The following is a 17,098-nucleotide window of genomic DNA, read 5'->3' as shown; positions in this document are numbered from 1 at the left end:
ATAACATTAATGTTGAATTATATGTATATCACTTCAATGTATGCATCAATCACAATATTAATTAACAGCTCAAATTTACAACATTAATATTATATAATATACATTGACAAGAAGTTCTTGATACAATAATATATATACTACCCAAACTATAAGTTTAAAAAAATTACAAAATAATGAACCAACATACTTTATATAATCTCTTGTGTGATCATTTTTCTAATATTTGTACAACATTTAAAAAACTCGTAAAATTATTTTCTTTCACGATCATCACAAGAGATAACGAAACACTTTTAGGTTTAAGCTCAGAAGGAATAGCTAAAGAAAGAGAAGGTGGGAGATTTGAACTGCGTAAAAAGTACGGAACAGAAGAAGACTCGAGCAATAACTTGAGAAAAGCCTTGCAAGGTCAAGAAAAAGAGCAAAAAGGAAGTATGGAAAAAGAAAAAAAGAAAATTACAAGCTCAATTAGGATAGCACCAACAGTGACCTACAATCGTTCAATCCTCGAAAAACCATTCTTCTTGCAACTCGTCAACAAATTACATGAATACTTGTCTCGTTCGTAATTATAAGAAAGTGGATAAATAATAATATTTACTAGAAATGTGTAAGATAATAGAAAATTATAATACATGATTTTATTTTATTTTTTGAAAAGACAAAATATAAGTAAATTTTAGTATTTATGTGAAGTGAAAGAAGGTGAATGAAATAGGATTGATAGAAATATGAAAAGATGGATTGGTGTTTATATAGAGATGGAAAAAATGGAAATAAATATATGATAAATTATTTTTTTATAGGTTATTTAATTTATTTTAAAATGAAAAGACTGATGAGTAATAAATGAGATTCTGATAATCCCTTTCTTCATATATATATATATATATATATATATATATATATACACACTAGGCATGTTACATGCATGCAACTATTAAAAAATTAATTAGTTACTACAATTTATAGGCATTTTATTTTGGTAATGTTATTAAATGCTTTCAACAACAACAACATAGTAAGTGAGTATTCTTTTATCTTTAATCAGATATTTCGGTTGGTGTGAGTCTTTTGATACAGTTATATTTGTTAGAAAAATATATATTTATTAAAATCAATTTTACATGTGAAATCTTGAAGGATAAAATATACACATTGTAATTTTTATCACGTGAAGATAGAAAATTTATTTCTAAAAAAAATTCGATCCAAATAACACATGTCAAATAAGAGAAAAACATTCTAAAGTTAAATTTAGAAATATTTTAACATAACAAAAAGAATTATGTTATTAATACGACTTATCATGTGATAGCAAATTAGTTACAAGTTTTGTTCTATTGTTAGATTATAATAATACGATATTAAATATACTACTGTTGACTATAATAATTATTTTCTATATATTTCACTATAATCAATTTTTTCTTTTGTGATGCTCTAGCATATTATTTTATATTATACACTTTTTATTTATAATAACAATATTTTAATATAACAACTAAAAAAAATATCAAAAAACAAATAAAAAAAGAAAGTAAACAAAAAGTGACATAACAAGGCAGCAATTTTTACAGTGAATACATCTTTTACCCTCTAACTTACGCTAAATATATGAATAGAGAATAAGAATTCATGCATGGGGACTCACATTTTTTTCTGTTAATTATCTGATAAAAAAAAATACTAGGTTAGTATTAGTGTTTATTTTTTTCGCGATTAGACTGTTACGATTAATTCAGGTTCACACATTATAACTGATTAACAAAAAAGTATTTTTTATTAAATAATTTTTCATTTTGTGATAGTTATTTATTATGAATCATTCCTAGAATTTAAACTGATTAAGATTTGAACTCTATGAATTATTCATGAAATTCGATACTTCAACAGATGTCCACGTAAAATTTAAACTGAAAAGTATTTAACTTCACGATAAATCCTACTTCAAAAAAAAAAGGTAGTTACTTTTCATTTACATTTGAAGCCATGAATAAACTTTAATATTGTCAATTCAAAAAAATGATTATCCCATCTAATTTTTCATTAAAACTTCACATAAAAAATGCTCTTTACTAGTATAATATTTTAGTTTCATACTCTTGAGCTAATAAATTGAAGATTCTATATATATATATCAACAAATATTTTTCATAATTCCTATTAAATCTAATGAATTATTAATATATCTAATTGAAATTTTGAATCTATCCTAAAGGAAAATATTTATTATTTTCTCCAAAAATAAAATAAAATAAAATTCAAATTCATTTATGAAGGATCCATGATGGGATTTATGAATAAGAGTACTATAGGTTTGTAGCAGTATCTCAAAATAGTAAAAGTAGTACTTATTAATTAATTAATTAATTAATTATTACTATATATATTATTACTGTTGACTATCTTTTATACGCAAACTCCATTGAATTGTCTAAAAAAGAAAAATTATTCTGCATGTATGCATGTCTTTTTCTTAATTTATTTATGTGTATTCCAAGTAATTTTTCCAATTTGTGAAATGTGAAGTGATATGTGAGTTCTCATAAATATTATGATTCTGTCCTTTTATGAAATTAGTTTGTTTGTGTGTATTTGTCATGTATTGGACTAAGTTCTCACTTGTGTTTGTAATTCATTAAAATATTTGAGAAATAGTTTTTCTATTTCGAATATGTTATTTATTACAAATTTAATTTATAAGATTACGTATTTTGTGTACGTTATGGTTGTTAATTAATATTTTGATCTTTATATAAGATAAAATTAAAATTTGTGTGCACGTTACATATTACGTACTTTGAAGACGTTATTATTGTTATTGCTGTATCATTTGGAAAACGAAAAATTTAAGCAGAAGTGAAGTCAGAATATTTTTGATATATTGGATAGTTCTCGCATGTATAATGATAAATCAAAATATACATCGATTTTCTTTTTAATCTTTATAAAATAAAAATAAACAATTCTTTTTATATGTTGCTCTTCTCAAACCTTTATCTATAAAATTACGTATATTAAATATGTTGTTGTTATACATTTTGAAAAAATCGAAATTTAATCAAAAGTGAGATTAGAATGTTTGTTATTATGTATTGGACAAGTTCTCACATGTGTTCTATTATTTAAAATATTGGAAACAATTTCTCAATGTTTAGGAAATAGGAATAAAATTTATGTAGAGGTTATTTTTCTCGAATTATATTTATAATACTGTATACATTAAGTATGTAATTGTATATTTTGAGAAATGGATTTAATTGGGCAATTTTCACATATAGCAAATAAAAAATTTATATTTGTATGTTATAGCAAAGTTTGCATAATTGTGTTCCATAGCAAACATAAAACTGTATAATTCGCTATATATATATACAATTGTATAATTCGCTGGTCTATTTCGCTGCAACTGTATAATTCGCTATCCTATTTCACTGCAATTGTATATATCGCTGCCTATGTCACTGCAATATTTGAATAAAATTTGTTTTGCATACAATTGAATCGAAGTAAAATGTATGTATATTGCATAATTATAAGTGTGTAGGAAGAATGTATATGTTTTTCTCTCGCTTTATACAAAAATAGAAACACAATATATACACTTCTATTGTATAAAGCGAGAGAAAATTGTATTTCACTGCAATTGTATAATTCACAATTGTATAATTCGTTGACCTTTTTTGCTGCAATATTTGTATAAAATTTACATTTGTCTACAATTGAATTAAAGTAAAATGTTTGTAAATTGTATGATTAAGTGTATAGCACGAAGATATATGTTTTTGCATGTGTATATTCAATTTTCTCTCGCTTTATACAAAACAGAAACACAATTTACACACTTTTGTGTATAAAGCGAGAGAGGCGAGCAGAGGGAGAGTGGCGAGCGAGAATAAGAGAGTGGCGAGCGAGATTTTTGGGAGAGAGGCGACTAACAAACTTTGGCTAACATTTGCTATGGAGCACAATCAAATCAAACCGTAGCTACTCCATTTATTTTAGGTTATTAGTTTGCTATTATATATAATTATCCCTTAATTAAAAACAAAGTTAAGAGTTTGAGTTTATGATTTTTTTATTTTATAAAAAAACAACTTAATGTTAAGATTGACATAAATTATTTTATTGAATTAAAGCGAATAATACTATCATAAGTTTTATCTTAGTAATATATATATATATATATATATATATATATATATATATAAAGAGCAATTAATTTTTTTTTTTTTTGTGTGAAAAAAAATAGTATTAGAAAAAATCCAGTGCACAGAAATATTTAATGCTTGTGTAGTCATTTTCAGTAGCCCTTTGACTATTAAAATAATAATATTATGAATATTACATATACCACATTCAAAGTCGTTATACAAAGAAGACGTGGAAAGATTATTCTAAAAATTATAAAAAATTATATCAACTTAGTAGCTATTAAAAAATGAAATACGATACTGAAAAAATATATGTTAGTTAATTAATAATTAATAAGAAAAATAGTACAAAAAAACTCACTAATAACTACAAAATAATATAAATGTAGTAATCAGAACACTATGGACACATAAATGGCGACAAATATCTCGTCAAAAAGTGAGATAAATTAAGCTCAATTACTTACTGAGGTTCTATCTAAGTTACAATTTTTATATTGTATTATGCTATCTAAGATCATGTTTTCGATTAATTAAAATAATATCATGTTTTGTCTAATCGCATAATCATATGTCTACCTCTACGTATCAACAATCCACTATATCCTCTTACACCTTATTTTTAAAGCTTTTGTGCAAAGACTATTTAATTTTACTTTGTTTCGAATAATTTTATCATTGATTTTATTTTTTCTAGTTTCTAATATATATATATACTCGTAAATCTATCTCGATATTTTTATTCTCTCAATTTTACATGTTCTGATCATAAAAGTTTTTGATTGATTAATACTTTGCTTCATATATATATATATATATATATATATATACACAAACAACCCTCATATAAATGAAGGACAATAAATTAAGATATACTCCTATATTATTAATATTATAATAATTTAACTAGATCATTTCCTAATTTTTTTTGGAAAATTTTATAAATAAATGTGAACTGTTTTAAAAAGAATTAATTGTAATGGTAATATATACATAAAAAATTTAAGTAATATTTTTTAATTTAATAATATAAAATAATTATTTTTAGTAAAATGATCAAATAATATCAGACATTTATTTCCTTTTACACCATTAATTTTAACACAATATCCAAGGAACAAATGAATCTACACTACCAATTAAGAAGATTTTGTGTTATGTAAAACATAAAACAGCTTTATATAAAAAGCTGATTTTATTTTAATTTTTTGTTGCTAACAAGCAGTACACTATTAAATATATTAATTATTTAAAAATATACTATCAAATAAGGGTGTAAGTGAGTTTTCAATCCAAAAAGAAAAAAAAAGCATGTCTTGTTATTTCTTTTTCAGAATTTTTACATTGGGAAACATGTATAAATCAGTTTATAGCCTGACATTATTTTTGTAGATTTAATTAAAAGTAGGAAATTGGAAATTGGAAAAATTGAAGAAGAAAACAATTATTCCACTAGACTAGCTGATAAATTAATGAACGTGGTATGATACGATACGGGGTATAAAATTTTAATTTTAATTTCATAATTTTGAATTTTAATTTCTTAAAATATTACTTGATTTCTTTTGATTTATTTAATGTAATTTAGTTTGACCTAGAATTTGAGAAAAAATGATTTTTTTAAAAAAATGATAGTGTAAAACAAGTTGTAGAATCATCTCATCAAAGAAAAATTAAATCTTTTTCAATTAAATTATTATTAAATATAAAAATTTTATCATTTTTAATGACCAATTAAAAAAATGTATCACGTAAACTAAAACAGATTCAGTAATATATCACTAGCTTACTCTTTATTTTCGTAGATTAATCAAAAGTAGGAAATTGGAAATTGGAAAAATTGAAGAAGAAAACAATTATTCCACTAGATTAGCTGATAAATTAATGAACGTAGTATGATACAATACGGTATAAAATTTTAACTTTAATTTCATAATTTTGAATTTTAATTTCTTAAAATATTACTCGATTTGTTTTGATTTATTTAATGTTATTTAATTTGATTTAGAATTTGAGAAAAATAATTTTTTTTAAAAAAGATTATAGTGTAAAACAAGTTGTAGATACGTAGGTAACTGTAAATCATTCCATCAAAGAAAAATTAAATCTTTTTCAATTAAATTATTATTAAATATAAAAATTTTGTCATTTTTAATGACCGACTAAAAAAATGTATCACGTAAACTAAAACAGATTGAGTAATATATCACCAGCATACTCTTTGTAGTTTAATGTAAACAAATTATTGACGTATGACACACCCTTAAAAAGATTTTTAAAATATTAATCAAAGACTAATATGTTAATATTGCCTTTTAATTCTTCCTAAACTCTTCTTAAATGTAGAGAGATAGTCATTATTTGGGATACAAAAGATAGTAGAAAATTCCTTTTAAAAAATGATAAAAATAAAAATATTTTTAAATTTTGCAAAATTCATCCATCTTATATCATAAAAAGATATCAACAATTCATTTATATGAAAATAGAAAGAATACTAAATTAATTTATTATCGATATGATAAATTGATAATCTTAATTTACACATACTAGTATAATAAAAATCATAATTTTAATTTCAAAAAATATCTTAATTATATTATACTGCCACATTTTATCGCATTTAAATTGTCAGCCTGATAATTTTTTTTAGGATTAATAGGTGTAGGAAATTGGAAATTGGAACTAATTGAAAAATAAGAAGAAAAAAAATAATTATTCCAATAAAACCTGTTAAAAAGAAAAAGGTATGATCTTCGATAAGACCCAACAGTAGTTATCAATTGAATATTTTTAATTTTAAATACTAAGAAGTCGTAATTTGATAGAGTATGATTTACTTTAAAATCGTTAAAATATTGTTCAAATAAGAAGAAAATAATGATAGAATCTCAACACATAATTGACTATTATCGCATTTTATACGAGAGTAATAAGAAACATTTGCAGTTAGCTACATATTAAGTTGTAATTATATATTATATTTTACACGATTTTCAATTAAAAAAAGATATTATTACGCTTAAATACATATATTCTATCAGGTTTTAAATACCATACTTTACTTTGAAATATAGTAAAATCTCACTATTTTTATTTTTCGTAAAGGATGGATAGTTATATCCCCATTTATGAAATTTTCTCGATTATAAATTCAACAAAACTTTGGTTTTGGGCCTGTTGGGCCGATTTCGGAGATACAATGCCAGCCTCGAGCTAATGGGCTGGGCTACAAAACCATACCCAAAAAAGCCCAATTAGTTCTTAGTTTTGTTTTTAGAATATTTCTTGTGAGTCACTTGGTTAAATGCGTTCGAGAAGAATAGAGTGTATTTTGTAAAAAAATTACTTTTACTCCGTTATCCTTAGTTAGAATCTGATTTTTAAAAACGTATTAATCGTGATGAACAGAATTAACAAGACACGAATTTATCATGGAAAAGAAGTGAAAAATCACGCCCTACGATATGTAGGCTTTTAGCGAAAAATTTCCACTAACATTGCAAGAGAAATGTTTTAAGATTATAACTCGATAATCTAAAGGACTAACTCTAGTATCTTAACTCAATAGTTCACTCAAATCGTTCTAACTACTCTCCACGAAATCAAACTCGCTTCCTTTTACAATCCTCACCCACACAACTACTCTCATCAATCTAGAAATTTCACAACTCAATAATAACTCTAGAACAACATGGACTGCAGTCTCAATAATAAACAGAAGCTGATACAACTCAATAATGATTATTATCGATCATCATTGATTACAACAGTTAGCTATAACTATCATCATCAATTTTTACCAACTATATCACAATTAACCATCACTCACAAAATTTATTATCTTTAATCAACGCACATAACCATCACTATTAACTATCATTATCATCAATCACAAAAAAAAAATAGGAGAAAAAAACACACGCTAATTTTAAAATTTCTAGTTTGAATCACTGAGAACATAATCCTCGGTGTGAAAATACTTGTTTCAAACAAATCTCATACGATACGAATTTAAATTAGCCCGAATCGAAATATCAAATGAAAACATAATCCAACTAATAAGACAAAAAAATAAATAAAAAAAATCAAACAAGCTAGAAAAAGCTTGGACCATAACAAAGGAAACCAAGAAAAGAAAAGAAAAAATGGCAATTCTCTTTACACCATTTTCATACTCTTTCTTCCCCAAAAAACTCAACACCAATTTCTCCGCCATCAATGGCTATACCTATAATTTCAGTAACAGATACCCTTTTCATTCTTCTGTTCTCTGTTCTTCTCAAATTTCTCAACAACCCCAAATTTGTTCACAAACCCCATCACCAATCTTGATTGATAAATCTTTTTTATGTGTATCTGAAGCTAAATCTGAAAATGAGTTGTGGGCTGCTTCTTGTCTTCGTGTTAGGACTTTCTATGGCTTTCACCATGAAATTCTTAACATAGAAGTGAGTTTGTTGATCTATTTTGCCCCCCTTTTTAGTTTTTCATTTATAGTTAAATTTGTCTACTTTTTGTTAATGTAGTGTTGGATTTCACTTTTCAGTGTAATTGATGTAAGAATTTGTGGATTTTAGCATTATTTGACTTTAAAGTTACTATCTTTATTGTTGATATTTGATTGTCTATCCTGTGTTTGGTATTTGTATTTGAGCCTGACTAATCGAGACCTTTGCGTATGGGAAGGGCAACCCATCCACTGCACCACATCATTTGATAGTGAAAAAATGTTATCTTTGTTTGACTAGCTTGTTAATTGTAGTCTCTTTAGTTTTTTTTCTTACTTATTGTTAATGTAGAGTTGAATTTCAGTGTGATAATTGATGTAAGAATTTGTGGATTTTAGCTGCACAATATTATTGGACTTTGAAGTTAGTATCTGTTAATATTTGGTTTCCTATCCATTCGGTAGAGCTTGATTAATCCAGATTCGTGTTGGGTAGGGGTCATTATTAGTGGTGACGAGGCTCCCATAACCGAGACCTTTGGTTTAGGGAGGAGCTGGCCCATCCATTGCACCACATACTTTGGTGGTGAAAAAAATGTTATCTTTGTTTGACTAGCATGTTTATATTAGTCTCTTAGTCCATTTTATTTTTTTGCCCCTTTCTCCATAGCTAAATTTATTTACTTTTTTGTTAATGTAGTGTTAAATTTCAGTGTAATTGATGTAAGAATTGGTGGGTTTTAGTTGCACAACATTATTGGACTTTAAAGTTTAATATCTTTACTAGTGAAGGATTGAAAACACATCTAAATTATTTCGATTTTTCAAGTTTCAGAGTTTGTTATTTGTATTATCACCAACTATTTATCAAAACACACCTCAAGTATCAACTGTTTCCTTTTACTAGCTGAACTATGATGATATTTCAAGTAGGAAAAAGAAACAATTGATTATTGAGGTGTGTTTTAATAAATTGTTGGTAGTTGCTACATAATAGTTCATGTGTGTATCTCGAAAAATTGGGATACTTTAGTGTTTAAACTGTAAAGAAACTATATTTATATAGTTTCTTCTGATTCTGCTTAATGATGTCGAATTTTATTGTGATTGCTGTAAGAGTTTGTGGATTTGGCTGCAAAAGATTGTTCCATTATCTACTTTTGGACTCAACAAAATGGCCATTCCTAGTTCAGTTTATGGGTGTTTCTTGTGTCTTCTTTATCAAAGAAATGTTAAAGTTAGGATCTTTATTGTCAGTATTTGGATTTTGTTGTAATTTATGTGAGAGCTTGTGAATTTGTCTTTAGAAGACTAGCTGAAATCAACCTATATAGTTTTCATCCTAAAGAGAAGGGAAAAGTAAAAAAAGCTCCTTTTTGCATTTAGTAGTCGCGTAGTAACTTATTCTCTCAATGTGTATTATTATTTGTTGGTTCATTTGCCTAATATCTTGCTATTTTGCTGTCATATATTCTTTCAACCCTCTTTTGATAACTTCTCTTTTGAGCCGAGGGTCTTGGAAACAACCTCCCTACCCCATTAAGTTAGGGGTAAGGTTTGCGTACATCCTACCCTTCTCATAACTCACTTGTGGGATTACACCGGATATGTTGTTGTGTTGAGTTTTATTGTAATTGATGTGATCTTTTCAGGATTATTAGGTTTCTTCTTCTTTTTTCTAATCCAAAAATTCTTATTTTTCCTTCCTTTATGGTTATTTTTGTGGCAATGTCTGTTCCGATTAAAGAAAAATGTGATCTTTGTTCGACTAGCATGTTAATTGATCTTTGTTTGATTTGCTGGCTTTCATCATTTTCAAGTTATGCGTAAATCTGCTAATATTTTCCACTCTCGTTTAAAGTATATACTGATTGTTATATCCTCCTTATCAAGTTCTATTAGGATCATACAAAGTACCTGACTGAACGTGAGTTTGAAGCACTGACAGAACGTATTGCTGGGAAAAGGGTCGGCTTTGGAAGAGTTTCTTGCATCAATGCCACCCTTCCATTTTCAGAAGTCTCAAATGTTGCATATGATTTGAGTACTTCTTGTAAGGTGAGAATCTTTACACTTTGGTTTTTTTCCTTCTTTACATTTTCCGTCCTTGGGAAATCATCTTTGATTTCGATCACGTACTCTCCACACCATTATTGCTTTCATCTTTATCAAGAGTCAAGTCCAATCTGTACTTTTATGCAATACTATTAAATTTTTTTAGTTTCCATTACTTGCAGTTTTCTCATGATAACGCGGATCTAGTTGTTGTCGGGACCCTGGACGTTAACCAGTGCATCAGACTACCGGATGAAATCACAGGAATGAAACCAAAGGTATCATTAGATACCTTCTTGTTTATTTTGTGTATTCGCTTTTCTTCCAATGCATTTGTCGTTGATGCAAGATTTGCAGTGCTTATTGCTTGCATATGTCGATAAACGTATCTCTTTGTATAAGTAATTATATCATTCTACTGCATCTAAACAGGGAATAGGAGCTGATTTTGCTAGGGGATACTTGAGTAATGTATGCGTTGCTGGAGAATTGCAAAGAAATGGCCTCGGCTACGCTCTTATTTGTAAAGCAAAGACGGTTGCTAAAGACATGGGTACTTGCTCTTCTTTAGATATTCCTCAGCCTTACCATATATAATGTGTGAGCTTGCTTTACCTTGTATAGGTGTACTACAACAATAACTATCCGTCAGTCCCAAACAAGTTCGGGTCAACTATAGGAATCTTAACTGTTCATTTAAGCTCAACTCGTGTCATCATCTCACCAAATCGTTATCACAGCACTAAGCTATTCTTTTCGCATTTTTTTTTACAGGAATAAGTGATCTATACGTCCATGTTGCCATCGACAACGAGCCAGCAAAAAAGTTGTACATAAAGTGTGGCTTTGTACAAGAGAACGAGGAACCTGCGTGGCAAGCGAGGTTCTTAGATCGACCTCGAAGACTTCTATTGTGGACAGATCTCTCCAATTCTTCTGATGTTTCAATGTAAAATGTACACAAAATTCACTCAAGAAAAGGAGAAAGGCCCTCCAAGAAACCTCACATTGTATCATTTTCTTGTAGATTCTTAATGTATATCATTGTGTCCATCTTTTTACAGACATGAAGAAAATGTATTCCATGTAACTTATTGTATTTTGTATTATAACTTTTGAATAAAGTCTTAAATATCATTGAGAGGTTTTATGTTGATAATATTGACCATCATTAACCACCTCTGTCATCAAAATCGTCACTGTCATTGTCAACCATTATTACCGTCACCAATCACTAGCCATTACTACTGGCATCCTAAACACCGTTGATACTGTTAACCAATAAAGTCAGTAGCTTTTAGTACACCTATTACTTTCGTCATTATAATTATATTTGTTGTCACCACTGGCGCCGCCATCACTATCATCGCCATTGCCACTTTCATCCTCGGTGTCAGCCACTATTAGTATTGCGGTCAATATCTACTACTAATCACCTCCATCCTCGTAACTAGTACTATAACTAATATATTTTTCATTACTACACATTCTTTAGCCATTACCCATCAACATCGCTTTAGCCATTACCCATCACCATCAACATCGCTAGTTACTAATATCAACGAAGTTTACCATCACAATCACTATCATCATCATATCAGTCACTACAACACCAACCACCTTCGTCATCACAACTATCACTACAAACCATCTCGCCATCATTTCATTTAACAAACATTAAATGTTTCATTTTCTTTTATCAAATATGATTTTATGTTATTAAATTTATAATGTTTTCTAATTCTTTTTTTTTTAATTTAAATTGTTTAGTTATAAACTAATCTAAATATTGAAAATTATATGTCCCTCCTCTTTTAAAAAAATTTCTAAATCTTGAAAACTCAAATCAAATCCTCCATTTTTTTCCACCATGAGACAAAGGAAGAATCTTGATGTTTCATCTACTGATAGCAAAACCAACATACCCAAATCTTCCAAAAACAACAAATTCACACACCCTTTATTGAAAAAAGTTTTTTTCTTGTGTTTGGTCGTTAGATTTGTTAATGCTTTTTTGGTCCAAACATATTTCAATCCAGATGAACATTGGCAAGCTCTTGAAGTTGCTCATCGAATCTCATTTGGGTTTGTGTTTTTTCTAAATTCTTGGGTTTTTTTTGTTAATTTTTTTGATTACTGATTTGGGGTTTTGTTTTGGTTGGCAGATATGGACATTTGACGTGGGAATGGGAAAAGGGTATAAGGAGTTATCTTCATCCAGTGATATTTGCTGGATTGTATAAAGTTCTTGCCTTTTTTCATCTTGACAAACCTTGGTTCATGGTAATTATGAGTTTGTTTGTTTTTTTGATTTTTTTCAGCTTTGTTTGGGTTGATTAATGTGAATTGAATATGGAAATATTGATACTTGATCGTGTAATTCTGCAAGAATTGAACTTCATTGTATTTTTATGTTGTCTCATAATGTGACAATGTAAATGGATATGTTGCTTGTTTTGATGATTCAAAGATGCTACCAGGTGTGTGTCAGATCCTTCAAAGTAAGTGCATTTTGGAGGATCTAACATGAGTGCGGCATTATTTTTGGAGCGTCTGAGCAACATAGAACCTTAATGTATCTTTCTTTATTTTTGTTCTAGCTCATTTAAAGGAAACGGCTAATTCTAATAGTTCTCCTCTGTCCTTAGTTTATCAGCTCGTTTCGTGAGTGAATTTCATAAAAGAAAATTGTGCAGATGTTCTCACATATTTTAGGTGTTTGGGAATGCAGAAGCATATGTGAATCTAATAGGCTTTATGAAACTAGAAATTTTAGGAAGTGAAAGGAGATGATGATATTGGTTATTGATATTACTCCTCCTTTCAAGTCTGATTATTGTACTTCCTGTTTTGGATTATCCACAGTTTTAGTGTAATTTCTTAAGAAAGATACATTTTTCATACATTATTCAATACTTCAGTTATCGTACTACGGTGAAGATATCCTTAGACACTTCTTCGGGCTCTTAATATGTGTGAAGTAGGGAGTACCAATTTTACCAGACATTTACCTGTAATTTCCTTGGCTATACTTTGGAGTACACATTGTAGACATCTTATCTCTATTACCGAACTATCCATTTGATGTACTTCAAATGCATAACAGTGCAACTAAAAGTACGATTTGGTATATGCATCTTTTTGATGGAGATTTTTTCTTTTGTCTGTTTGCATTTTTGCATGTTTAGTTTCGTTATTAATATTTTCTATTATACGCGTACACATTAGATGTTCTTTCCCATGGTGCTTAACAAAGTCTCCATTCTTCCCAGATAAGGACTCCACGACTGCTGCAGTCAATATTTTCAGCTTTTGGGGACTTGTATTTGTTTAGGCTCTCTCAAGAGATATTTGGTGACAGTGTTGCAAAATTTACGGTATCCTTTTCCTTTGTAACACATACCACTTTCTTGATCCTGCCTTTTTGTTATTTTCTTTTTGTTACTTGAAGATCCACAAGTGGTCCTGCTCCTTTTAGTGTCTGTACATTTAATTGCTGATGTTTCACTCCAATATCATTGATGCTGAAGTACTTGATCTATCTGCAGCTTTTTGCCCAGTTGACAAACTGGTTCATGTTTTTCTGTATCACACGTACTTTATCCAATAGTCTGGAGACTGTTCTTACTGTTGTGAGCCTATACTACTGGCCTTGCATTAGACCATCTGCTAGTAAAATTTCTCGGGGCTCTAGAAAATGGGGCTTAGCTACAGCTGCATTAGCATGTGCAATCCGACCTACAAGTGCCATTACATGGATCTATATTGGCCTCCTAGAGCTGTGCCTGACACGTGATAAACTGAAATTTGTTCTTCTTGAGGTGATTCCTATTGGGTAAGTATCATTACTTCTCACGACTACGTCATGCTATTGTTAAGATATGAATTGCATTTTATTAACTTGGTAAGCTGAGGGTCTAACCGAACGCCATAACAGGATCTAAGGTCATATACCATTGCTAGCTGAATCCCTTCTATATAAGAGTAAACTGGATATTAAGGATTTGGTGATATAAATTTGTATCCATTCAATTTCAAGTGAAGTTTCACTATCCCTTGAAACTTATCCAAGCTAATTGGAAAAGGCTTATTCATTTTCTTTTTTGTTTTTTTCCGACTTCCACATCTGTATCCTATCGTACTTGAAACTTTCATGGTTTCTCTTGTTTTGAAAGAGATGATGTAGACATGAATGTAGAAAAGGAACACCTGTAAACCCACACATTGTCTTCAGCGCTTTGCTCTCATCTATGAATTTTTCTGATTTGGGAGAACTCATAGAACTCCTATTTGTGTTTTCAGTTGATCTATTCTTCTTCAAACTATAAAAATTACATACTCACAAAACCTCTTTCCTCTTCTAACACTTGGAGTCAGGACATTAATTCTGGGACTTACATTTCTGGTGGATCGCTGGATGTATGGCACTTGGGTCCTCGTGCCTTTGAACTTTCTGAAGTTCAATTTTCTCTCTGCTGGTGGAGACTATTATGGAACTCATGTGTGGCATTGGTACTTCACTCAGGGTTTTACAGTTATGGTCTTCACATTCTTGCCGTTTTCACTTGCTGGCATTTTCAAATCTAAGCAGTGGAAACTATCTGGTCTAATTGCTTGGTGTTTGGCAATTTATAGCTTGTTGGGTCACAAAGAGTTCAGGTACTTGTTCAGATTATTAATGTCTTTCTGTCAAAGATGATTATTAAAGAAAGGCAACCCAGTGCACTAAGCTCCCTCTATGCGCGGGTCCGGGGAAGGGCCGGACCACAAGGGTCTATTGTATGGCGCTTTCCTGCATTTCTGCAAGAGGTTGTCTCCATAGCCTCTTGATTACATGACAGCAATGTTATTAGTTGCGCCAAGGCTTCCCTTTAAAGATGATAATAGTCTTTAAGCTTTATGTTCTGTAATAATTTCCATGTCAGACGTGTAGTTGAATGAATAGTTGATTGATGTTCTCTAAACTGTCCGAAAAACAGGTTTGTCCTCCCTGTGCTTCCAATAGCTTTAATGTTCTCTGGGTACTGGTTGGCAACAATTGGAGGGCCTGATAAGTCTACCGGCCGTGCTAAAAGATCTCCAAGCAGCCATGATAGGTGCTCAGGAAAATTGCAACTGGCCGTTCTGTTCCTAGCAGTTAGTAATATTCCGATGGCATTTTACATGAGTATGGTTCATCAGGTATCTCGACATCTGACTTTCTTCTCACCTTCTGCAAAAGCAATATTTTCTTGCAAAATCTCGATGCCTAGTTCTCTTTCCTTTTTCTTTTGCTCTTGTTATAGCATCAAAACTTTAAATTTCTGTGGAACTTATTATCCTATCTGTAACCTCTGTCTACAGAGAGGGACAGAGGATGTAATGAACTACCTCTCCGTAGAGGCGAACAGTGGGAAAGTGAAAAGTGTCCTATTCTTTACACCGTGCCATGCCACACCTTACTACTCAACTCTTCACCGTAACCTTCCTATGCGTTTCTTAGATTGCACACCAAGGTATGTACTATATCTGCCAATGTACTGTGAATGTCTAACCGTCTCTGGCGGTACTGTTTTTCTTTCGTTTCAACAGAAATGAACCTTCGTTTATTCATTTATACAGTGACGTGAAAGGAGCTCTAGACGAGTCTGATCAGTTTCTGGTGGATCCAGCTGGTTTTGCAACAGAATTTGCTAAGAACTGGTCTATACCTAGTCACATTGTGCTCTTTGACTTTCAGGAAAAACTACTGAATGACTTTCTAGCTTTGCATAATTTCGAAGAGGTTGGTTGCTTTCTTTCGTCTTGATCCATTTCTATAACAATGTATTTTCTCTCTTTTTTTGTGTGTGTGGAAAAATGGAGTGCAATGTGCTCATTCAAGTATGTCCCTGTGATTGACAGATAAAACGGTTCTTCCATGCTCACTTCAAGGTGGATCGAGAACTTCAGGCATCTGTTGCTGTGTATACACTGAAAGGCCAGTGATTCTGTCCTTGATGAGCAAACTAATCTAGAATTTCTTTTAACTATTCTAGGTGTAAATTTTTTCTAGTATCTTTTACCTTTTGATTTATGTTTCCATTCTATTTTCTTTTGTTCCTGAAGAGAATGGATAGGAGTTTCAGCTATATAGCGGAAATTTTGAAATTTTGTAAACATGGTTTGATTAAATACAGTTCTTAAGAAACACCAAAGGAAAAAAGCAGGAAATACTTGGAAAGAAGAAAAGATTATAATTTTGACTCACCTACTTTTCTTGCCTCTACGTCCATGTTTTAATTTCCTTTAATACCTGTCTCATATATCGACTGTGTATCATATCAAGATACTTATGTTGTGATTATGATATGCATACAATCTACTTCCTCTTTTCCAAAAAGAATGATAGTATTTCTTTTACAAGCCCTCCCAAAAATATCACAATATTTCTAAATTTGGAAACAATTTAACTTGA

The 17,098-nt window shown here is 29.8% G+C and overlaps 2 protein-coding genes across 2 annotated transcripts; both read left to right on the top strand.

Moving 5' to 3' along the window:
- Positions 1-8,226: 8,226 nt before the first annotated feature.
- LOC101260060 (GCN5-related N-acetyltransferase 7, chloroplastic) lies at positions 8,227-11,821 on the top strand. Its single transcript, XM_004242602.5, has 5 exons — positions 8,227-8,608; positions 10,510-10,665; positions 10,845-10,940; positions 11,095-11,215; positions 11,437-11,821. Exons 1-5 carry the CDS (start codon positions 8,306-8,308, stop codon positions 11,613-11,615), a joined length of 855 nt encoding a protein of 284 aa, XP_004242650.1. The 5' UTR covers positions 8,227-8,305; the 3' UTR covers positions 11,616-11,821.
- Positions 11,822-12,289: 468 nt separating this feature from the next.
- Positions 12,290-16,894, top strand: LOC101250230 (mannosyltransferase APTG1). The gene is made up of 9 exons (XM_004242952.5): positions 12,290-12,747; positions 12,828-12,945; positions 13,935-14,039; positions 14,211-14,497; positions 15,040-15,321; positions 15,642-15,843; positions 16,006-16,157; positions 16,264-16,426; positions 16,546-16,894. The coding sequence occupies exons 1-9, from the start codon at positions 12,533-12,535 to the stop codon at positions 16,627-16,629; spliced, it is 1,608 nt and encodes a 535-aa protein (XP_004243000.2). The 5' UTR covers positions 12,290-12,532; the 3' UTR covers positions 16,630-16,894.
- The last annotated feature ends 204 nt before the right edge of the window (positions 16,895-17,098 follow it).

Source organism: Solanum lycopersicum, chromosome 7 (genome assembly GCF_036512215.1).
Source record: "Solanum lycopersicum chromosome 7, SLM_r2.1".
NCBI lineage: Eukaryota > Viridiplantae > Streptophyta > Magnoliopsida > Solanales > Solanaceae > Solanum > Solanum lycopersicum.
The sequence above is the reverse complement of the archived record's forward strand: the minus strand, read 5'-3'. Positions and strand labels throughout refer to the sequence as shown.